General features: G+C 38.0%; 1 protein-coding gene across 1 annotated transcript in view; it reads left to right on the top strand.

Annotated features, from left to right (window-relative positions):
- LOC126281871 (uncharacterized) overlaps positions 1 to 25,904 on the top strand; it is a 114,378-nt gene that overhangs the window by 63,645 nt on the left and 24,829 nt on the right. Inside the window, exons 3-4 of the mRNA XM_049981148.1 lie at positions 13,162 to 13,330; positions 25,074 to 25,174. Coding sequence (XP_049837105.1) covers positions 13,162 to 13,330; positions 25,074 to 25,174 — 270 coding nt within the window. The remainder of the gene's footprint in view (positions 1 to 13,161; positions 13,331 to 25,073; positions 25,175 to 25,904) is intronic.

Genomic DNA, 25,904 nt, shown 5'->3' with positions numbered 1-25,904 from the left:
GGCTATTTACAATTTGTATAGAAACCAGATGGCAGTTATAAGAGTCGAGCGACATGAAAGGGAAGCAGCAGTTGGGAAGGGAGTGAGACAGGGTTGTAACCTCTCCCCAATGTTATTCAATCTGTATATTGAGCAATCTGTAAAGGAAACAAAAGAAAAATTCAGAGTTGGTATTAAAATCCATGGAGAAGAAATAAAAACTTTGAGGTTCACTGATGACATTGTAATTCACTCAGAGACAGCAAAGGACTTGGAAGAGCAGTTGAATGGAATGGGCAGTGTCTTGAAAGGAGGATATAAGATGAACATCAACAAAAGCAAAACGAGGATAATGGAATGTAGTCGAATTAAGTCTGGTGATGCTGAGGGAATTCGATTAGGAAATGAGACACTTAAACTAATAAAGGAGTTTTGCTGTTTGGGGACCAAATAACTGATGATGGTCGAAGCAGAGAGGATATAAAATGTAGACTGGCATTGGCAAGAAAAGCGTTGCTGAAGAAGAGAAATTTATTAACATCGAGTATAGATTTGAGTGTCAGGAAGTCGTTTCTGAAAGTATTTGTATGGAGTGTAGCCATGTATGGAAGTGAAATATGGACAATAAATAGTTTGGACGAGAAGAGAATAGAAGCTTTTGAAATGTGGTGCTACGGAAGAATGCTGGAGATTAGATGGGTAAATCACGTAACTAATGAGGAGGTATTGAATAGAATTGGGGAGAAGAGCAGCTTGTGGCACAACTTGACAAGAAGAAGGGGCCTGTTGGTAGGACATGTTGTGATGCATCAAGGGATCACAAATTTAGTGTTGGAGGGCAGCGTGGAGGGTAAAAATCATAGAGGGAGACCAAGAGATGAATACACTAAGCAGATTCAGAAGGACGTAGGTTGCAGTAAGTACTGGGAGATGAAGAAACTTGCACAGGATAGAGTTGCATGGAGAGCTGCATCTAACCAGTCTGAGGACTGAAGACCACAGCAACAACAACAAGTTTTTTTTTTTTTTTTTGGGGTGTGGTCTTATGGGACCAAACTGCTGAGGCCATCGATCCCTAAGCTTACACACAACTTAATCTAACTTAAGCTAACTTATGCTAAAGACAACACACACACACACACACACACACACACACACATACACCTGCACGAGGGAGGACTCATACCTCCAATAGATGCAACCGCGCATACAATGACAAGATTCCTCAGACTGCACAGCTACCCCATTCAGCTTCAAGGTTTCTTATTGCAGTAAAAGCATCTGGAATATTCTTACTTTTTAACATCATCAGCATCAGTTCATAAATTCTTGACACTTTCCACAGCCCAACTGGTTAAGTAAATGCATTGTGCAACATTTTAACATAAAAGAAAGAACTTGTTAGTTACTTTGGTGTCTAAAATTTCTATAAGTATTACTTACATGGCTTCCATATTGTTCTAGAACAGGATGTAGTTCAACTAAATTTTATTATGACTGTGTAATTGAAATTTCAGGTTTAATTTAGATCATGCTTTTTGGAAATAACTATTTATACAAAGATTTCTGCAGTAATAATTAATAATGAAGGTTTGTTATATAATGTGGCAAAAATTTTTTTGTGTGATGAAGTTTGGGATGAGTATCATTCCTTAACAGAAGAAAAACAATATGTCACATCATACTACGAATATCCTCCACGAAATGAATAATATGTATCTTGTGTAATCCGTGGTGCTGCTTCTTAATGCTGCCATAGGTTCAACTTAATGTTGCTGCATTGCCACAAAGGAATTATTCAATGGTTGAAATAAGTTCCAGTATTCCTTGTCTACAAAGATTTTTATTTCACACACTAGATGTACGGCAGCAAACTACATTTGTAAAATTGACTTAACACTGTCTCATGACTGACGTAAGACTGACTTATGGTGGTGTACAAATCACCTCTATTTATATGACTTCTGCCATTGTTACATATTAAATTTTTAGATTTATAGAATTAAAATTTTTAGATACATCTTCCCAAATTGCATAGTAATTTACAGGAATTGAAAGCGAATAATTCCATACAAAGACAGGAAAGACTATTTCTATTGAGATTATAAATTATATTTTTGTTATTGCATCAATGTATTTCATTAATTTTTAATATTTGTATTATAAATTATATTTTTTATTATTGCAACAATGTATTTCATTAATTTGTATGTATCATTTTACTTACTTAGAGAATGATCACCCTATCATTTACAGGCAAACAGAGTTATTAGTTTTATGGAATGAAAGACCTACATTCAGTTAATTACATTTTGTAAGCGTTAAACTTTATATTCCTATATAATTGTAATTACAGTTCCATTAACTAATACCAATTAAAATATGAGTACACTTAATTCTGACTGAAAAATCATCATGTCATAATTCTATTAGGGATTTAAACAACTTCATAGCTTGAAAACATAAAAGTAGCTGTCTTTTGATGACCAGAAATGTAGGAACTTTAATCGTTAATTACAATAGCAAAATTATTACTACCTTGTGACTGAAGTTTGTATTATGTACAAATTGTGATAGTACCTTATGTTTTAATCCATTATGTTTCTTTTGTTGTGCATGCTGGTGAGACCCAATGTAAACAATGTCAAAACAATAGCTTAAATTAGTGCAAATTACTTATCTGCTACAAAAGAAAACTTCAGTGTACTCAAATCCAGATTACCAGAAAAGACAAAATCAAATCAGCAGTTTAAATTGGTGTAAATTACTGATATTACGCATATGCCCTCTTTACGATAGTGGGGATAAGACTGGAAGAGAATACAGAATCCCAAAAGGGTTGTGATATTGCAGGTTGCAAGTTTTGACAATATAAAAACTATCAGCTTCCTGTCTTTATATAATTTCCGATATTAACAATAGCGAATTAGAGATAACAAATTTTAAAAAATTAAAAATAAAACACAAATTTTGTTTGCATGAAAACTAAAGCTTAGTAACATTAGTTTTACTATAAAATGGTTTTTGATTCATTTAAGCTAATAGCTGTGATTACTAATTTTCATGGTTCAAGCTCTATGTTGCTAAATGAATCGATAAGAAAAATAAAATTACATTATCAGAAAAATTGTGTTTTCTTGATCAAATATATGAAAATTGTCTTTAGATGTGGAATATATACTTGAAGGATAAAAACTAGTCAGTCTGAAATTTGCGTGGAATCGAACATTTAAACTGAAGAATGGTAGTTCATCGATACGCGAATGAGGTTGGGCAACAATTGTTTTATGTAAACTTGAAGCAAAATATATGAAGTGAAGTGCATACCATAGAGAGCTCGGTAATTTATGAATCTGTCATTATTTTTGTCCTTAGATAGGGGGCACAGCTTTCATAATTTATGCCGACCACAAACCAGTGGCGGATACATAAGGGCTGCGCGCAGGGCGTGTACCCCCCCCCCCCCTCCCATCCCCCTTGTGGTGCCGCCCGCATTGCCACCCATGCCACAACAGTCAGCATGCACACTATTTTTTCCTTTCTTTCATCAGTCAACTCAACTGAATTGAGTTATCAAGTAGTTGTACTTTACTATGTAGCACGCGCATCCGTGTCGTCGTATTTTATATGTTTCTGTCTGAAACATAGATAGCTAACACATAAAAAACTTAACTAATCTCCATCTGAACAGGTCTCGAAAAACCCTAACAGTACTGATGGACTGCTGTGTCATCCTCGGCCTACAAGTGTCACTGGATGCGGATATGGAGGGGCATGTGGGCAGCATACCGCTCTAGTGGCCATTTATTTATTTATTTATGCATTTATTTTAGCTGGCAAGATTAGGGCCTTCAGGCCCTCTCTTACACCTAACCAGGCATACTCAGATTGAACGAATTTCAGTTTGTACAGAACATTATGGACATACCATGTTATACTGTATATTACAGTAGGAGGATACAAGATGACTTGGACAGGATTTGCGATTGGTGTAAAGAATGGCAGCTAACTCTAAATATAGATAAATGTAAATTGATGCAGATGAATGGGAAAAAGAATCACGTAATATTTGAATACTCCATTAGTAGTGTAATGCTTGACACAGTCACGTTGATTAATTATTTGGGCGTAACATTGCAGAGCAATATGAAGTGGGACAAGCATGTAAAGGCAGTTGTGGGGAAGGCGTCTTCGGTTCATTGGTAGAATTTTGGGAAGATATGGTTCATCTGTAAAGGAGACCACTTATAAAACACTAATACGACCTATTCTTGATTACTGCTCGAGCATTTGGGATCCCTATCAGATCAGATTGAGGGAGGACATAGAAGCAATTCAGAGGCGGGCTGCTAGATTTGTTACTGGTAGGTTTGATCGTCATGCAAGTGTGACAGAAATGCTTCAGCAACACGGGTGGAAATCCCTAGGGGAAAGGAAGCATTCATTTTGTCAATCGCTATGGAGGAAATTTAGAGAACCAGCATTTGAGGCTGACGGCAGTACAATTTTACTGCCGCCAACTTATATTTCGTGGAAAGACCACAAAGATAACATAAGAGAGATTAGGGCTTGTACAGAGGCATATAGGCAGTCATTTTTCCCTCATTCTGTTTGGGAGTGGAACATGGAGAGAAGATGCTAGTTGTGGTACGAGGTACCGTCCGCCATGAACTGTATGGTGGATTGCGGAGTATGTATGTAGATGTAGATTTAGATGTAGATGTAGATGTAGAATGTTAAAGAAAAAAATAGAGATTATAACAGTAATACAAGGATAATTATAACAATCAAAAAATAATTATAACAATCAAAAATAATAATAATTATTATTATTATTATTATTATAATGACTATCTACACTCCTGGAAATTGAAATAAGAACACCGTGAATTCATTGTCCCAGGAAGGGGAAACTTTATTGACACATTCCTGGGGTCAGATACCTCACATGATCACACTGACAGAACCACAGGCACATAAACACAGGCAACAGAGCATGCACAATGTCGGCACTAGTACAGTGTATATCCACCTTTCGCAGCAATGCAGGCTGCTATTCTCCCATGGAGACGATCGTAGAGATGCTGGATGTAGTCCTGTGGAACGGCTTGCAATGCCATTTCCACCTGCACCTCAGTTGGACCAGTGTTAGTGCTGGACGTGCAGACCGCGTGAGACGACGCTTCATCCAGTTCCAAACATGCTCAATGGGGGACAGATCCGGAGATCTTGCTGGCCAGGGTAGTTGACTTACACCTTCTAGAGCACGTTGGGTGGCACGGGATACATGCGGACGTGCATTGTCCTGTTGGAACAGCAAGTTCCCTTGCCGGTCTAGGAATGGTAGAATGATGGGTTCGATGACGGTTTGGCTGTACCGTGCACTATTCAGTGTCCCTTCGACGATCACCAGAGGTGTACGGCCAGTGTAGGAGATCGCTCCCCACACCATGATGCCGGGTGTTGGCCCTGTGTGCCTCAGTCGTATGCAGTCCTGATTGTGGCGCTCACCTGCATGGCGCCAAACATGCATACGACCATCATTGGCACCAAGACAGAAGTGACTCTCATCGCTGAAGACAACACGTCTCCATTTGTCCCTCCATTCACGCCTGTCGCGACACCACTGGAGGCGGGCTGCACGATATTGGGGCATGAGCGGAAGACGGCCCAACGGTGTGCAGGACCGTAGCCAAGCTTCATGGAGATGATAGCGAATGGTCCTCGCCAATACCCCAGGAGCAACAGTGTCCCTAATTTGCTGGGAAGTGGCGGTGCGGTCCCCTACGGCACTACGTACCATCCTACGGTCTTAGCGTGCATCCGTGCATCGCTGCGGTCCGGTCCCAGGTCGTCGGGCACGTGCACCTTCCGCCGACCTCTGGCGACAACATCGATGTACTGTGGAGACCTCACGCCCCACGTGTTGAGCAATTCGGCGGTACGTCCACCCGGCCTCCCGCATGCCCACTATACACCCTCGCTCAAAGTCCGTCAACTGCACATACGGTTCACGTCCACACTGTCGTGGCATGCTACCAGTGTTAAAGACTGCGATGGAGCTCCGTATGCCACGGCAAACTGGCTGACACTGACGGCGGTGGTGCACAAATGCTGCGCAGCTAGCGCCATTCGACGGCCAATACCGTGGTTCCTGGTATGTCCGCTGTGCCGTGCATGTGATCATTGCTTGTACAGCCCTCTCGCAGTGTCTGGAGCAAGTATGGTGGGTCTGACACACCGGTGTCAATGTGTTCTTTTTTCCATTTCCAGGAATGTATATGAAAGTAAACATATTTTTCTTTTATGAATGTCAGCCCTATTTCTAGTTGGGAATTTTCTCATTATGTTCTTTCAGCTTGTGAGTTATTCACATTGAGCAGAGATATAAGACAATAGAATGGGGTGAAAGAGATATAGAAGAGGTAGCTAGGTTTTAGGAAGAGAAATAGAATGGTAAACTTCGAAGCTATGATGGAGAAGAGAAAGAAAGAGATGAGAGGGGCACAAAAATGGTGGCTATACCATCCATAATAAGTAAGTTTTTAGTTCCCTCTTGAATTTTGAGTAGTTCTGGATAAGACACAGGTCACAGGGGAGCACGTTCCATAGTCATATGGCTGAGATGGAGAATGATACAGAGAAAGATTTTGTGTTATGTAGAGGTACAGCCAAGATGCTAGACATATGTGATCTGGTATTACATTTGTGGAATGATGATAGGTGTTTAATGTGAGAAGATAAGTGTTTGGGGCACCAGTGACTAAGAAGTCAATGAAGTAAGCTCATCATGTGGAGATCGCATAACTTATGTGTATCCAACCAAGCTGGGTGTATGAAGGACTGATATGATCATACAACCGTATGTTGCACTCCTATCTAATGCAAGCATTCATCACTAGCTCGAGGCATCTCGAATTTTCACTATTTGTGCTGTGTTGAACTACATCACAGTAATAAAGATTAGGCAAGACTAGTGTTTGGACTAATTTTTGTTTAACATGGGTTGGAAATATTTTTCTAAATTTTTTGGATTGCATGTAGGGAGGAGAGTGATTTCCGGCAAGCTGTGGCTGTTTTTTGTTCTTCCCACTTTAGGTGATGACCCAAGATTATTCCAAGGTCTTTTACTGTTTTTTGGTATGGTAGTTGGGTACCATTGAGAAGTATTTGAGGAACTGTTTCATGAACGTACATGCTGATTAACTTTGGATGAGTTACAAGAATGACCTGGGATTTCTTGGAGTTTAGTTTCAGACCTAGGTCCTGTGCCCATCAAGAAACAGAGCAATGATCTGCATTCATACTCGCTATTGTGTCAGCAGTGTTCTTGGGGCTTGCGCTTATGTACAGTTCAAGGCGGTTGGCATATAGATGGTAGTTGCAGGAGTGAATCACTGAATAAATATCATTAATGTACAGTGAGAAGAATAATGAACCAAGGGCAGAGACTTGGGGAACTGCAGAGCACATGTTTTTCCATGATGACTTCTCCGACCCACAAATGACTTGTTGACTTCTGTTTTTGAGGTAGCTGTTGAACCACTGTACTGTGCTGTTTGAGAAATTCAGCTGTTTCATTTTAATTAGTAATATATCAAAGTCAACTGTATTAAAAGCCTTGCTAAAGTCAAGCAGTGTTAGGATGGTAGCTTCACGTCTGTCCATAGCATGTTTAATGTCATCAGTTACATTGATTAATGCAGTTGCTGTGCTGTGGTCCTTTCGGAAGCCTGACTGATATTTATCATGGCTGTTATGAGTTTTGAGGTAATCTGTCAGCTGTTCATGGACGATGTCACCTGGCGACTTTGGGTTGTCAGTCTTGGGTATAGATCGAATTAAACTTTGCTTCCACTCAGTAGGATATGTACTACTGACAAGAAACAGGTTGAAGATGTCTGTGATATCTGGAATAATAGTGTCTACAATGTTCTTAATCATGCCAATGCTCACTCCATCATTTCCTACTGCCTTGGAGGAGATTCTAATAATTGCCTTGTGTAGTGTGCCTGTAGTGACATGTTTTAGGAAAAACTTGTCTCTCAAGAGATAGATATCTTGTGGCTGATAATTTGTGGCTGCTTGAAAGTTTACAGCTGTTAAGAAGAAATCGTTCAAATCTTGTGCAGGTGCTTGATAAACAGTGTCAGATCTTTGCTTCCCTATACTGAAACTGCGCAGCTTTTTCCACAGTGCGGCAGGTTTCAATATGCTGTATATGACAGAGCGGGCATGTCTGATTTTGGCATTCCTCACTCTTTACTTGGCTCTGTTTTGGAGTTTCCTGTAGTCTTCGTATGCCTCAGGAGATAGGTTAAGTTTGAAGGCACTGTGTGCAGCATCATGTTTATTCATTAACTGTCATAATTCAGTGATGAGCCGTGGAGTGGGAACTCTCTTTACCTTGACAGTGCGTTGAGGAGCATGTTTGCCATACAGTGCAATTGAAGAGAATCACGGTTAACATTTTTTTAGGTTTCTGTAGGTTACTAGGTAAGATTTTTCTTTGGTAGTGTGCCTTGAGTAATTTAAGAATGTCACGCCATGAGCAGAGAGTCCCGGAGCAGCTGTCAGTTTTTGTGACTGGAGCCGCTGCTTCTCAGTCAAGTAGCTCTTCAATTGGCCTCACAAGGGTTGAGTGCCAAATAGGAAGCTAGTTTACATTCAGGAGCAGAAATATTAACCTCTTAACAAATGTGTTATTTACAATATGATGGTTCTTTTTTCAACTAATTCTTTTATTGCCAAAATGAAATATTCAGTGAAGCACAATAATAACAGTAACAATGAAATTATTTTTTAGGTGCTTAACAATGGACATTTTCATCTCTAAATAGCCCCTGGTTTTAAATCACGAGTATACTCGTGACAGACTTAACCTTTTTTCTCTTCTTAAAATTACAGGCAGTAATTTTGTGCATTGAACCACTAAAAGAGAACAACAACACTAGCCATTAAAATTTAGAGCCACTGTTTATATGTTTGTGGCTGTGTGAAATACTCCGATGAATAAATAAGTAAAAAGTCCTAGTTGAAGAAGAATCACTCTTTATGATTAAAAAGAGACTAATGGGAAAGATTCTTCAGTACAAGCAAACTAGCATAAATGCCCTTAATGATCATGATTCTGTTATGCAATTGTTGTCTGTTTGCCCTAGATCTATATGCATCTATCACTAGAGTAGAAAGAAGCTTTTCAAGAATGTGGCTTACAAAGACACAGCTGAGGTGACAATGAAGGAGGATCGACTTAATGGCTTAGCTCACCCTGACATTGATTGCCCTATTGATGATGTAATTATCCTATTTGATAGGAAGAATAGGCACATAGAATTCATCATTTAAGGAAGAGAACAATGACTGTAATTTTTTTATATCATAAGACAGCATTGTCTTGTATATGTGTATATTCAGTTTAAACAAAACTCTCCTAAAATTTGCACGTGACTTGGTTACTTTTTACTGTGGTAAAAGTAAAGGTAGCTGAAGATTTCTTTAGTGCCCCCTCCTTGAGGTTTTTCCATATCTGCCACTGCCACAAACTGATAACATTCACATTCAGCAAATTGAAGGACAGCTACTGCCCACGACAATTCTGACAATTGGAACTTATTAGTCAATTCACAACAGACATGTGCCATGTGAAAGGAGTTGAAAACCTCACATCCAGTTATTGGTCCAATGTAGGAGCCATGTCCCAGACCACTGATTATCAACAATTGGCAACAACACAGGCCACTGATCAAAAACTACAACATGTCCTGCAGGATGACACTATCAGACCGAAGCTTCAGCAAGTATGGCCAGCAGTGGCATAGGTCAGCCTTTGTTGTGACTTATTGTGAGCTAAACCTAGACCTTAGGTTTCTGAGGACTTACAGAAGACTATATTTGACAGTGTTCATGGACTAGCCCATTGAAGTGCAAAAGCCAGCATCAAATTTATAATGAACCGCCACATGTGGCCAAGCATTAAGAGGCATTGTGGGAGGTAGGCAAAAGTGTTCTTGGTGTCCCAGAGATGTAATGTTGGTCAGCATATTCACAAACCAGTAGGAGAGTTCACGCAGACTATGGAATGATTCACTCATGTCCATCTGGACATTGTGTGCCTCTGATGCCTTCAGAAGAGTAGGAGCAGTGCCAGTTGCAGATACATCAGTGTAAATAGTGGTACAAGCATTCTTATCTACCTGAGTCACGTGGTTCAAATATCCTTTGCATGTAGCTACAGGTCACCGGTTTTAATTGACATTATTTTTGGAACTAGCCAAACTGTGTGGATTCAGACATCACTGCACAACTGCCTACCACCCAGCAAGTAACTGCATGGCTGAGTAGTGGCATAGAACTTTGAAGGCTTTCCTGATGTGCAACAGCATGGCATTGTTGGTGGAGTTGTGGGGCCTCAGGACTGCTTCTAAAACAGAGTTATAAGCTTCCATGGCAGAGTTAGTTTATTGGGAAGTACTGGAATGGAGTTTTTTGCTGCACCACCAGAAGAAACAATGATCTATATGCCACCTGTCCTGCAATTGGTGCATAAACATATGTATAACCTCCGCCCAACACAGGGCAAGTGGCATTCTGATTAGAAAAACATTTCATTATAGCGTCCTGAAGCTTATTATTTCATCTGTATGTGGAATAAGACTAAACAGGACTGCTGTCGTGTGTTTATTCCGTACTTCTGCACTATTTGCTGCATAATTTAGCTACATATTAAATAATGTATAGCTACTATACACAGTATCCAGTATTTGAGAATGAGAGTGACTTGCAACAAACTTTACACATAATTTCAAAACTTAATGAAACTTTTTCTTGCTAACAAGCCCTACAAAAAGATGAAAGGAAAAAAGTTTATTGGTTACTAAATTTTCGATGTTCATTCAGTAGAACTGTTGCATCACGCACAACGTCATCACTTTTATATGTATTGCTTCATTGTTAGTAACTCTATTTGCAACACATTTAGCATCAGATGATATCCACATATGCTACTGAATGTACCTAAAAAATTGTATCATTGTATGGCATATAGTTCAAGAAGTATGAGGGAAACAGGACATGAAGAGAGGATGGAGGAGTAGGAGATGGACAGAGAAAGGGGAGAGAAGGATATGGGCAGGTAGAGTGGAGAAGAGGAGATGGACATAAAAGGGGAAGAAGAGAAAAGGGTAGAGAGAGTGTGAGAAGGAGATGGACAGGGAGTGGGTGTGGAAGAGGTGGACAGAGAGAAGGGGTAGAAGGAGGTGGACAGAGAGGGGGGCAGAAGAAATGACAGAGAAATGGTAAAGGAGGAGATGGATTAATACAACTGAAGTAAATGCATACCAGGGCAATGTGAGATACTCTGCTAGTTGCTGAACATTTCTGTCCCAGTCACAAGAAACATTTACATTATGTAAACCGCTTTCTTCAAAATATTTGAAGGAAACAAGTGAATATTTTGAAACTTTCTAGTCTTTTTGTAGAGTAGTTTTATGCCCTGTAACTGCTGTCTCTTCATCAGTTAGTAATCGGAAAAAGGTGGTAGTTTTTTTACTGGTACTGTTGTAGTTGCTGAAACATCCTGGCACTTATGACAGTACCACCTTCAATTATAACAAATTAAATTTATATTCTGAATATGACCATCAAGAAGTATGAAATGTTATGCAAAATTATTTATTTGAACTCTATCTATGTTGGTAAGATTATAAGAAAAACTGTGGCCAGATTATATATTTGGATTAATGTCAATTACTTTCACAGTAGTCAGGAGTAATAATAATACTATTACCTTCCATCAAACTACGAAATAGCTATGGCCCACAATTAGCTTGGATAGTATTGTTTGGTATTTACTTCACTATGAAAAGAAATTAAATTTACTTTCGTAATAATATCACTCAAAAATTTATTGGACTTCAAGAAAAATAAATGACTAGAGGTTCTAATGGCTGTAATAAGCAAGTAGTAATTATACACCAAATGGCTTTTAAAATAATCATGAACCAAACAAAAAGCTTTCATATTTAGTTATCTCACTTACACTGAATGAAATTCATATTTTATTTTTATCCAAAATGAAAGAGTTTCTTCTAATGACACAAATTATTTTAATACTCTTAATGGATATTCAGTCTAAATGTGGAAATACTACTCACATTGAGTAATACAGCTTAGTGATAAAGACCTAATCCCATCCAAGATCTAATAACATAAGAATTTGAGCAAGTGAGCTTCTCACACTTTTAAATGTCATTTTATAACATTCTAACAGTGTTATTTTTGCATAACTTTTATCTTAGTACTAGTTACATGATTCATGCATTGTTGTATGTCATAGATGGCGGAACCAATAAAATTAAATATTGCTTCACTAAAACATACTAGACACTGTCATTTACTAATTAATTCTCTTGATATGGGGGAAAATTTGTTAAACCTGGTTGTGTCCCTATAAACTTGACATTTAGGAACCATCTGCAAAGAAGAATTACTATACAGTACCATCTTGCAACCAGATACACTTATGTCCAAAAACCACAAACATTTTAAATAATAATATTCTGATAGTACATGTTAACTGCTAACACACTGCAACCAAGTTGTATTCAAGTTCAGTCTCTGTTAACAATGAGAGAAAAAGTAGTGGACTTCAGAAAATGTAAATAAGAGAATAAATGTCAGTGATCACTGAAGATGCTTCGAAATAAAAGCAAAATGCATCTGCTGAAAAAACTCTCAAGTTGCAGTAAGATTAAGATGGAAAAAACTATAACAATGGATTGTCATTAGTTTGCCTTTACAGAAGTCTGATATCCAGCTGTCATTTGATAAAGTTTGTAGAACGGGAGGTGCACTATGGAGTGGGTGCATTCTATCAATCCAGAAGATGTAAACACTACTTGTATACTTGTGATTCATTTAATTTTTTATAACATTTCATTAACAAACACAGTGTTGTATAATTTACAAATGGAGTAATAATAATGACTGTATTAGACAAGATAGTAACAACAAATAAAACATCAAAATAATTACAATATTAATAGCTTTTACACTTTCAAAGGCAATGCTCTCTGTGATATCATCCCATACATCTTCACAATTATGATCAAGGTCTTTGGTCACTTACTTTGTCAGTAAATATGAAACACAATTAGATGATATATTTTTGTTTAATTTCAGAGGAGAAGGATGTCTGTGACATAGAGGGATTGCTATGTCACCACAAGACAGAAAAGTTATATAGGCTGAAGCCAAAATCCAGCAATGATACAAATGCTATCTATTGTCAATGCCCCAGTGGATGTGAAGAGATTGAAATAGATGAGACATACAAAAGTGTAGAAGAAAGGTAAATTTTTGTAATAATATTGTTGTGTCTCAGTTACCTTCTTCACATTTTTGCTTCAACATAAATTATTTTATACTTTGTTTTAAAATGAACACCAATCGCTTATTCACTGAAATCAACTGAAAACATACATTAATTTCATGTGATATTGTGGCTGCACCTGGATGATATTGGCATCTTGCCACAAAATTTTGTACAAGAATCATTCAGCTATCTTTACCCAAATATGGCTGAATAATTGCCAGCCAAATATGGCAAGATGTCAAAGTCTTATGGTTGCAATACTGAAACCCCACAGAATACTCATTACACAGCCAAAACTTAAGGAATTGTACCTCATTAGGGAAACTCTGCCTATTATTGCACCTCAGCCTAATGTCATAACCTTCTAAATAACACAAAGTAGGTCCTGCCACCTGGCAGGATTAGGGTCATCAGGTGTGTAACAGCAACTCTTCAGTATTGTGTCATCTTTAGTTGGATGTACTGCAGCGTTCAGTTTGTGTAATATTTCAAAAGTTTTGTGCACAGCAAGAGTTGTTGACATTCCAAAAGCACAGTAATCAATCTGTTAAGAGGCAAGCTATTTTTAAACAGTACAGCATAAAACAGAACCACAAATAATGTAGCTTGACAAGACATCAGCATATTGTCATTTGTATTGTTAGTTATGGTAATAGAGTCAGCCATAATGGAATGTTGGTTTGCTCCTAATACTGCAGCTCTATGATCATTCTAATGTCACATTGTGCGCTAATAGGCTAACTTTTTTTTGCATACCATTTCTGACATTCGTCGCTCTATCTGTACTTGCAACAACTTATAACATATTGTTACAGATGCCACCTAAAAATAGAAAGCAGTGGACTGAGGGAAATATGAAAAGAGCTATCATTGCTGTTTGGAATAGAGAGATGGGCCTGGGATATGCATCAAAGCAATTTGACTTTCCAAAATCAACTTTGAAAGACAAAGTTAATTCTGGAGACATTGATTTAAATAAGTTAATGTTAGTTAAACTTGGGAAAAAACCTGTGCTTAACTCTGAGCTACATCAATCCCTTGACAAATATTGCTTGGACATGGAGGCCAGCTTTATGGTTTAACTGCAAAAGATATGAGGAAGATGTCTTTTGATTTGGCAGAAAAAAAAATCCTTATGAACTCCTTCTAATAAAGAGACAACTATTTCTGGCTGGAAGTGGCTCCACTCACTTATGCGGAGACACCAAGAGCTTAGTTTAAGAAAACCTCAACAAATATCAGTGAAACGTATTAGAGGATTTAGCAGGGAAAATATTCAGCATTTTTTTGACATTTACAAACCTCTTCTACAAAAGATAAATTTTGACCCTAAGAGACTACAGCTGTGATGAGACAGTTCTATAGCATAAGACAGTGAAAGTTTTACACTGAAAGCTAAAAGCCAAATTGGCTCTGTAATCTCAGCAGAGAGAGGATTGTTAGTAACAGCTGTTACTAGCATTAGTGCAACAAGTCACTTTATACCTCCTTTATCTGTATTTTCACGAAAAAATCAAAATCCAGAACTATTAGATGGGGCACCAAATGTAGGTATGGCTGTCTAGCACAAATCAGCATGGACAGAATCTGACAGTTTCCTTAAATGATTTGAAGGCCTGTTTTCAGAAAGTGTGAAACCTACCAAGGAAGATCCCATGATGCTGGTCTCAGATGGCCACCATTCACACACAAGAAACTTACCTTTACTCAGGTCAGCTAGGGAAAGTGGTGTACACATAGTGAGCTTACCAACTTACTGTTCTCATGAGATGAAACCTCTTCACAGAGCGTTCATGTTTCCCCCAAAAACTTACTATGCACAGGGAATAGAAAGCTGGTTGAAAAATCATACGGGTAGAGTGGTGAGTCATTTCCAGGTTGCAGAGCTGTTTGATTAAGCTTACAGAAATTCAACCACAGTAGCTACAGCAGAATGTGGTTTTAGAATAACCGGGCTGTATCCACTGAACAGAAACATTTTCCAAGACCATGAATTTTCAGTGGCTGACTCTACCATGTCCACAGGTGAGCAAGACAACCCACAAGACTCTGTCCATCATTCAGCAGAAAATGACAGGTATCCAGCTGAAACGAATCACATCAGACAGGAACTACTCGAGCCCCAGCCTGGACCTAGTGGCTCCCAACCACCTGTAAGCAAGAGTGGTATACTCATTGGTCAAGGACAAGCCAGGTGTGAAACTTCCTCACCTTTTGCAAATGACCACAGCATTTTTCCAACAGATATAAGTCATTCACCACAACTGAAAGACCAAACTGTTCGTTTGAAGAGAAGAGGATGACCAAGCTGCCCAGCAACTGTTCTGGCAAGTACACCATATAAAATCAAACACAGTGAAGAGAATTCCAAAAAATCAAATAAAAATGTTGCAAAAACTGTTTTTGCTGATAGATAAAAAAAAATCAACTCACTATATAACATAAAAAGGAAAAATCATGCAAAGGAAGAAAACTATTGAAAGTAAGAAAAGGAATACCCCACATAATCCATTATTGGAGATATCCTCAGAATCAGATGTAGATCTTGATGAACCATTTACAGTGTCCACAGATAACAAAGACAGTGAAAATGATTGTGAGTGTCCTTTCTGTAAGCAGCTTTGTTTGACTGACAGGCTCAAAGAAAAATGGATAACTTGAACTAAATGTTGCATGTGGTGTCATGAACAGTGTACTGGCTATAAAGATTTATTTGAGATTTCTGTTTGGAAGCATAAATTCCAGCTTTGAATAATGTATGTAGTGTATGACCTTTTTCTATGTGAAATTGTGTGACAGAACTGTATCTGCACATGTAATTAAATATAATAATATTCTAAAATGTTCTGTTAATTTATTTTCTTTCCTTGATTCTATTTTAAAATTTTTAGAACTAGTAATGCTAATATTGCACAGGATAATATTAGGAGGACACCTGGTGCTACATTAGGAATAACTTTTTCCAAACTCCTATATGTATTTGGTATGGTTTTTTATTTGTGAATTATTTATTAGATGAGGTATTCACTTAATTATTTCAGATAAGGGACAGCAATAGCCATTAAATTAACAAAGCAACTCAATAAAAATAATAATAGCAAAATTCTCCCCCCTCCCCCCCCCCCCCCAAAAAAAATGGTGCGATATTAGCCATAGTACCCCTAACTGTGTCTTTTAGCAATGAATTCTCTAGCAGGATATTCATTATAGATTTAAAATGCTTTTATCAGTAAAATACTTAATTATCTAACATAATAAAGCTTTTTTCTTTATTGCTTCTCATGATCTGATGCATGGGGCCATGTCAACTAACAGAAGGAATGTGACACTTGCCATCTCTCTTTACAACTACTGGAAACCATTTTATGAACAGAGTGTTGAGTTTATTTTTGGGTTGTACTTCCCTGCTCTGGGTCAGAATCTAGTTCCAGATTCACCTGAACTTCTGTGGAGAATCATCCAAAAGTGACATTCAAGCTGGCACTTATACCAAATCAACAGTCATCAAACCAGCACACAGATTCGGCACTTGGCAGTCTCATGTCCCTTTTACACTATAATTTATGATCCTTATCTCTATAAATTACCACTCAAAATGTTAGCTGGATATATTTACAACATAGCTTTATCTTAATTAGTATAATTTATGACCCAGTGTAAATGCCACTGTCAAAATATGGCTGCTTGTATATTTATGACACTCTTATCTTTATCGCTATAATTTATGATACGCTTTGCCTGCCACAATCCAAACACAACACAGTTGCCATTATACTTAGGCCACCTTATTTTTATTGCTGTAACTTATTACTCAGTATGTTATTCCACTTCTCTTAATGGGTTTAATTTATGACATGATAAATGGTCACCATGGTAAGACAGAGATTTAGCAACCAGGTTTTAAATTGTAAGACATTTCCAGGGGCAGATGTGGACTATGACCACAATCTATTGGTTATGCACTGTAGATTAAAACTGAAGAAACTACAAAAATGTGGGAATTTAAGGAAATGGGACCTGGATAAACTGACTAAACCAGAGATTGTACAGAGTGTCAGGGAGAGCATAAGGGAACAATTGACAGGAATGGGGGAAAGAAATACAGTAGAAGAAGAATGGGTGCTTTGAGAGACGAAGTAGTGAAGGCAGCAGAGGATCAAGTAGGTAAAAAGACAAGGGCTAGTAGAACTCCTTGGGTAACAGAAGAAATATTGAATTTAATTGATGAAAGGAGAAAATATAAAAATGCTGTGAATGAAACAGGCGAAAAGGAATACAAACGTCTAAAAAATGAGATTGACAGGAAGTGCAAAATGGCTAAGCAGGGATGGCTAGAGGACAACTGTAAGGATGTAAAGGCTTATCCAACTAGGGGCAAGATAGATACTGCCTACAGGAAAATTAGAGAGACCTTTGGAGGAAAGGGAACTACTTGTATGAATATCAAGAGCTCAGATGGAAACCCAGTTCTAATCAAAGAAGAGAAAGCAGAACGATGGAGGGAGTATATAGAGGATCTACACAAGGGCGACGTACTTGAGGACAATATTCTGGAAATGGAAGAGAATGTAGATGAAGACGAAATGGGGGATACAATACTGTGTGAAGAGTTTGACAGAGCACTGAAAGACCTGAGTCGAGACAAGGCCCCGGGAGTAGACAACATTCCATTAGAACTACTGACAGCCTTGGGAGAGCCAGTCCTGACAAAACTCTACCATCTGGTGAGCAAGATATATGAGACAGGTGAAATACCCTCAGACTTCAAGAAGAATATAATAATTCCAATCCCAAAGAATGCAGGTGTTGACAGATGGGAAAATTACTGAACAATCAGTTTAATCAGCCACAGCTGCAAAATACTAATGCGAATTCTATACAGATGAATGGAAAAACTAGTAGAAGCTGACCTCAGGGAAGATCAGTTTGGATTCCATAAAAATATTGGAACACGTGAAGCAATACTGACCCTACAGAGAGTGAAAGGCTATTTACAATTTGTACAGAAACCAGATGGCAGTTATAAGAGTCAAGGGACATGAAAGGGAAGCAGTGGTTGGGAAGGGAGTGAAGCAGGGTTGTAGCCTTTCCCCAAAGTTATTTAATATTTATATTGAGCAGGCAGTGAAGGAAACAAAAGAAAAATTCAGAGTAGGTATTAAAATCCATGGAGAAGTAATAAAAACTTTGAGGTTTGCCAGTGACATTTTCATTCTGTCAGAGACAGCAAAGGACTTGGAAGAGTGGTTGAATGGAATGGATAGTGTATTGAAAAGAGGATATAAGATGAACATCGACAAAAGCAAATACGAGGATAATGGAATGTAGCTGGATTAACTCAGGTGATGCTGAGGGAATTGGATTAGGAAATGAGACACTTAATGTAGTAAAGGAGTTTTGCTATTTGGGGACCAAATAACTGATGATGGTCAAAGCAGAGAGGATATAAAATATAGACTGGCAATGGCAAGGAAAGCGTTTCTGAAGCAGAGAAATTTGTTAACATCGAATGTAGATTTAAATGTCAGGAAGCCATTTGAGAAAGTATTTGTATGGAGTGTAGTCATGTATGGAAGTGAAACATTGACAATAAATAGTTTGGACGAGAAGAGAATAGAAGCTTTTGAAATGTGGTGTTATGGAAGAATGCTTAAGATTAGATGGATAGATCACGTAACTAATGAGGAGGTATTGAATAGAATTGGGGAGAAGAGCAGTTTGTGGCACAACTTGACAAGAAGGGACCAGTTGGTAGGACATGTTGTGAGGCATCAAGGAATCACAAATTTAGTATTGGAGGGCAGCGTGGAGGGTAAAAATCATAGAGGGAGACCAAGAGATGAATACACTAAGCAGATTCAAAAGGATGCAGGTTGCAGTAGGTACTGGGAGATGAAGAAGCTTGCACAGGATAGAGTAGCATGGAGAGTTGCATCAAACCAGTCTCAGGACTGAAGACCACAACAACAACAAATGGTCACCACACTCATGACATGCATTCTTTTCATCATCAATCTTATGTCTGCTTTCATGTGGCCTGCCACAAAATTCCTCTTCTATGCCAAACTCTTCATTTCATAGTAGCACTTGCAACCTACATCCTCAATTACTTTGTGGCTGTACTCAAAATCTCTGTCTTCCTCTACAGTTTTTGCCCTCTACAGCTCCCTTTGTTATCATGGAAGTCATTCCCTGATGTCTTAATAGATGTCATATCGTCCTGTCCCTTCTTCTTGTCGGTGTTTGGCACACATTCTTTTCCTCTCTGATTATGTACAGAACCTCCTCATTCCTTATTTTATCAGTCCACCTAATATATAACATTTGTCTGTAGCACCTCAAATGCTTCAATTCTCTTCTGTTCTGGCATTTCCACAGTCCATCTCTCACTATCATACAATGGTCAACCCCAAACGTACACTCTCAGAAATTTATTCCTCAAATTAAGGCCTATGTTTGATTCTAGTAGACTTCTCTTTTTGTCGGTGCTAGTCTGCTTTTGATGTCCTCCTTTCTCCATTTGTCATTGGTTATCTGCTGCCTAGGTATTAGAATTCCTTAACTTCATCTAATTTGTGACCATCAATATGTTAAGTTTCTAGCTATTCTCATTTCTACTATTTCTTGTTACTTTCAGATTTCTTTGTTTTGCTCTCAATCCATATTCTGTACTTATTAGACTGTTCACTTCATTCAGTAGATCATATAATTGTTCTTCACTTTCACTCAGGATAGCAGTGTCATTAGTGAACCATGTCACTGATGGCCTTTCACTTTGAATTTTATTCCCACTTTTATTTCCATCACTGCTTCTTCCATGTAGAGAGATTGGACAGTAGGAGTGAAGGGGTTCACCTGTGTCTTAACTATTTTTAATCTGAGCACTTCATTCTTTGTCACCCACTGCTATTATTCCCTCTTGGCCATTATACATACTGAATATTTCCCATTTTGCCTATAGCTTACCCTCATTTTTCTCACAATTTTGAATTAAAACATGCAGATCATCACTGTTGACAAATATATTGCAGAAAACACACACATACAATACAAAGAAAGGTACTACCATCAGACTAGATTCTTTTCACAGAGATGTATTTTCACTCTCTGGTCAAATTGCACGATAGAAGCTCATACAGAGAAGAGAAGCATACACTAGAAACCCTTGGCTTCTTTGTGCTCTGGGAATGGTGCTTAATTCAAATGATGGTCACTGCATTAAGTAACATATTTACAACAAAATACTTGGATGGAACTGGCCCTCGTTGGTTGCTGTTGTCTGCCATTGCTATCACCCCATAGCGAAGACTAGTACACATCTTCAGCACGGGGGGTGTAGAATGCAATAAGTATAATGCTCTCCTCCTTGCTATTGTAATTCCTGGAATGTTGAACAGTCTCTGTGGCCTGATTGTATTGCCTTTCATGGTATCCACCTTGAGTCCTATCAAAATGAATGTGGTGATATCCTGGCTGCAAAAGCATGTTCCACAACATCTGATATATCAATGTCTCCCCTTCTACGGTTGCTCTTTCACTCTTCTAAAAATTGAAAAAGAAATGATTGTTGGAAGGTCTGACTCACCATATAGGAATGTCAAAACAGCCTTTGGTCAAATTAAAAGCAAGTGTGGTAATGTTTAGAGTGCAAGAAGAATTCCACTGTTAAATGCAGGGGAGAGAGTGGACAGGTGGAAAGAATACATCGAAGGCCTCTATGAAGGGGGGGAATTCTCTGATGTCATAGAAGAAGAAACTGGAGTCGATTTCGAAGAGATAGGGGATCCAGTATTGGAATCAGAATTTAAAAGAGGTTTGGAGGACTTAAGATCAAATGAGGAAGAAGGGATGTATAACATTCTATCAGAATTTCTAAAATCATTGGGAAGGTGACAATAGAATGACTATTCATGTTGGTGTGTAGAATGTATGAGTCTGGCAACACACTATCTGCCTTTCCGAAAATATCATCCACACAATTCTGAAGACTGCAAGAATTGACAAGTATGAGGATTATTGCACAATCAGCTTAATTTCATGCATCCAAGTTGCTGACAAGAATTATATACAGAAGAATGGAAAAGAAAATTGAGGATGCGTTAGATGACTATCAATTTTGCTTTAGGAAAGGTAAAGGCACCAGAGAGGCAACTCTGACATTTTGGTTGATAATGGATTCTATACTAAACAAAAATTGAGACACATTCATAGTATTTGTTGATCTGGGAAAAGCATTTGACAAGGTAAAACGGTGCAAGATGTTTGAAATTCTGAGAAAAATAGTGGTAAGCTGTAGGAGAGATGTGCAATATAATGGGTGATCAAAAAGTCAGTATAAATTTGAAAACTGAATAAACCATTGAATAATGTAGATAGAGAGGTACAAATTGACACACATGCTTGGAATGACATAAGGTTTTATTAGAACCAAAAAAATACAAAAGTTCAAAAAATGTCCGACAGATGGAGCTTCATCTGATCAGAATAGTAATAATTAGCATAACAAAGTAAGACAAAACAAAGAAGATGTTCTTCACAGGAAATGCTCAATATGTCCACCATCATTCCTCAACAATAGCTGTAGTCAAGGAATAATGTTGTGAACAGCACTGTAAAGCCTGTCCAGATTTATGGTGAGGCATTGGCTTTGGATGTTATTTTTCAGCATCCCTAGAGATGTCGGTCAATCATGATACACTTGCCACTTCAAGTAACTCCAAAGCCAATAATTTCACGGGTTGATGTCGGGGGACCTGGGAGGCCAAGCATGATGAAAGTGGTAGCTGAGCACACGATCATCAGCAAACAACGTGTGCAAGAAATCTTTCACATGTCCAGCAACATGGGGTGGTTCTAATAAAACCACATGTCATTCCAAGCACGTGTGCCAATTTTTACCTTCATATCTACATTATTCCATAGTTTATTAAGTTTTCAAATTTATACTGACTTTTTGATCACGCGGTACATATGTGCAAGAGCCAAGATGGAATAATAGTGAGTGGACAACCAAAACTGAAGTGCTTGGATTAAAATGGGTGCAAGACATGAATGTAGTCTTTTGGTCCTACTGTTATATCTGTACATCGAAGAAGTGATGACAGAAATAAAAGGAAGGTTCAGGGGTGGGATTAAACTTCAAGGTGAAAGGATATCAATGATATGATTTGCTGAATTCATTCCTAGCTTGAATGAAAGTGAAGAAGAATTACCTGATTTGCTGAATGGAATGAACAGTCTAATGAGTACATAATATGGAGTGAGAGCAAATCAAAGAAAGACAAAAGTAATGAGAAGTAGCAAAAGTGAGAACACTGAAAAACTTAACATCAGGACTGATGATCACAAAGTAGATGAAGTTAAGCAATTCTATTACCTAAGCAGCAAAGTAACCAATGAGAGATGAAGCAAGGAGGGCATCAAAAGCAGAATAATGCTGGCAAAAAGGGCATTCTTGGCCAAGAGAGGACTATTGGTATCAAACATAGACCTTAAATGAGGAAGAAATTTCTAAGAATGTATCTTTGGAGCACAGCATTGTATGCTAGTGAAACATGGGCTCTGGAAAAACTGGAACAGAACGGACTCAAAACATTTGAGATGTGGTGCTACAGATGAACGTTGAAAATGAGGTGGATTGATAAAGTAAGGAAGGAAGATGTACTGTGCAGAAATGGAGAGGAAAGGAATATGTGGAAAATGCTGATAAGGAAAAGGATGATAGGACATCTTTTAAAACAGTAGAGAATGACTTCCATGGTACCAAAGGGAGCTGTAGAAAGCAAAAACTGTAGAGAAAGGCATAAACTGGAATGCATTCAGCAAATAATTGAGGATGTATGTTGCATGTACTACTCCAAGATGAAGAGGTTGGCACAGGAGAGATGGGCTGCATCAAAACATAAATAAAAAGAGAAAGAGAGAGAAATAAAAAGAAGGAGTGGGCCAGGGTGTGAATCAGACACTTAAAGAAGCTAAAATGTGGATAAACTATTCAGTTTTGATATGAAAGACATCTGACTATGGCATAATAGCCCAGATAATTGTGACGTTACTAGCAGTAAAAGTACAAGCTTTCATCAAGTTTTATTATATAATGGAGTAGGTGGTCAAACCCTACAATATTCCCAGACTACCTTCTCTACCCAGCGGTTCCTACCCCTGTAACCGACAAGGCTGCAAAACCTGCCCCATGCATCCCCCCCCCCCCCCCCCCCCCGACCACCTACTCCAGCCCCGCTACTGGTAAAACATTCACAATTCAAGGCAGGGCCACATGTGAAACAACACATGTCATTTATCAGCTGACACGCCTGCACTGCACAGCCTTTTACATCGGTATGACAACAAATAAACTGGCTGAGCGCATGAACGGACACAGACGAACTGTCCGCCTAGGAGATGCCCAATACCCAGTAGCAGAGCATGCCCTCCGCCATAATTCTAGGGACCTAGGAACCTGCTACACCATATGTACCATTTGGCTTCTCCCACCCAACACCAGTCCCTCTGAACTGCAGAGATGGGAACTTGCACTCCAACACATCCTTTCATCCCACCATCCCCCTGGACTGAACCTACATTAAATAACCTCACTCCCATTTACTCAGTCTTCTCCTCTTTCCCTTTCCTATTTAGCCATTCCCGCATCTTTTCATCCTACATAGCTGTGTTTATCTTTATACTATATACCTCTTTACTTCTGTATGCATCCTCTTTGGTTTGAAGCTGGCACAGTACTTACAGTAGGATATCTTTGGCTTCTCTCTGACAACCATGCCTCCATCCTTGCTACCCTCCCTGTTGCTTCGTAACCTGGGTTGTGAGTAACTGAATCCACTTTCCCTTCTTCCCTTTCTTTCCTCCCTCTCCTCTCTAATATAGAACAAATCAAGAAAAATGAAACAAAATTTTATGAGCATTTTATATATCATCCAAATATATATTTTTGAGGAACCATTAGTTGTGGACAACATTACAAGCTGCATTTTAATAGTACAAGTTCAAGTGAATGCTTAAAGAGCAAACTAAACAGAAGTACATATTCCAGTTCAACAAATAAACAATTAAATTTACATTCTGTCATTATGATTTAAATTAAAATACAAGATTTTTATCTTCATCACATAAGTAAGTTTTAGTGAATACTTAATAGTGTAGAATAAATGATAGCAGACATTTTAACCTATGATATAAATAGATTTACATTTCATCACTGCAATTTACATCAGGAATATACAATTTTGTCTTCATGACTTAGGTAAAGATTTTCTTTTAAAAGGGCTTTTTTATGTAAGTGGTTTCCTCTATTTTTACTCAGAAGAATGCCTTATTACTCTAGGAATTCATTCATTTTATAATAAGTTTGTTCTCTAAGGAATGTTTGTAGTTTCCTTTTGAATACCTACATGTTGTTAATTTCCTTTTTTATTTTAATAGGAAGCTTGTTATATGCTTTTATTTGTGACTTAGTTACTCCTCTTCAGACTTTTGCAGAGAGTTGCAGAGCCTTGGTGGAAATTTTTCCCCTCTCTTGTGTTAGGCTTGTGAATGTAATAGTTTTTTTTTAATCATTGTTTCTGGCTAGAAAAATCACCAGTGAGTATATACATTGATTTGTAGCAGCAAATCTGCTGAGATTGTTAAAGAGACTTCTGCAGGATACCTTGTGTCCGTTTTCATTATTATGCTTAGTAGATTATGGAATGATTTCTTGCAGGAAAGACTTGGAAGACATTGCCATATTAGACATTTCTTTGGAAAGATCTTCATCACTTCATTACCAGAGAGTTGTAGTTCGTGGGAGTTTGGATATGGTTGGTGAGTAGTCATCTTTAATTCTTGAAAATAATTGTGCTATTTTATTTCATATAACTAATAACTAAATAAAATCGAATACTTTAATAAATATTTTCATCAAACATGGGCGCACAACCTTTGTGAATTGTTTCAAAGGAATACTTTCCTAATCTGAGGTGTAAACATTTATATTTATTATACAGTTGGTAAAGTTTCACATTTTGATGTGTCAGACAAACGTAATAAACAGCATTAATGACAGTGTGTGACTGTTATGTAGAGCGGGAAAACCATGAAAGGCAGATAACTGATTATTCAGTTTCCTGCAGAAGTAAAAGTCTACATATAGACACACATATTGAGTGCATAAATTTTGCTATTATAATTTATGAAGTATTTCTTTTTTCCATTGTAGAAAATTGAGTGTCCCTTAAATGATGTTGTGTGGATTTTAAAATATCATTTATTGGGACATGAAGCACAAACAGAATGTAGAATGTAGATTGTACATTCTACATTCAGAGAGCACTATGTAAAATAAGAGAGTGAGGGCCCAGGTCCTTTATTACCCACCAGCCTTCACTAATAGCTTCCAAGCACGTAACTGAGAATTGAGCAGTATGAGCTGTTGTAATGGAAATTATGCTTGTTATTGTCTACCCATTGCATACATACACATTGAACTGATCATATGTTTGTGCCTACGTTGGAAGCTGCTTGTACCTTTCCTGAAGAAGCAACCATTGCTTGC

Source organism: Schistocerca gregaria, chromosome 7, assembly GCF_023897955.1.
Source record: "Schistocerca gregaria isolate iqSchGreg1 chromosome 7, iqSchGreg1.2, whole genome shotgun sequence".
NCBI classification, from domain to species: Eukaryota; Metazoa; Arthropoda; class Insecta; order Orthoptera; family Acrididae; genus Schistocerca; species Schistocerca gregaria.
Note: the sequence above shows the minus strand (reverse complement) of the source record. Positions and strands in the feature narration are given on the sequence as shown.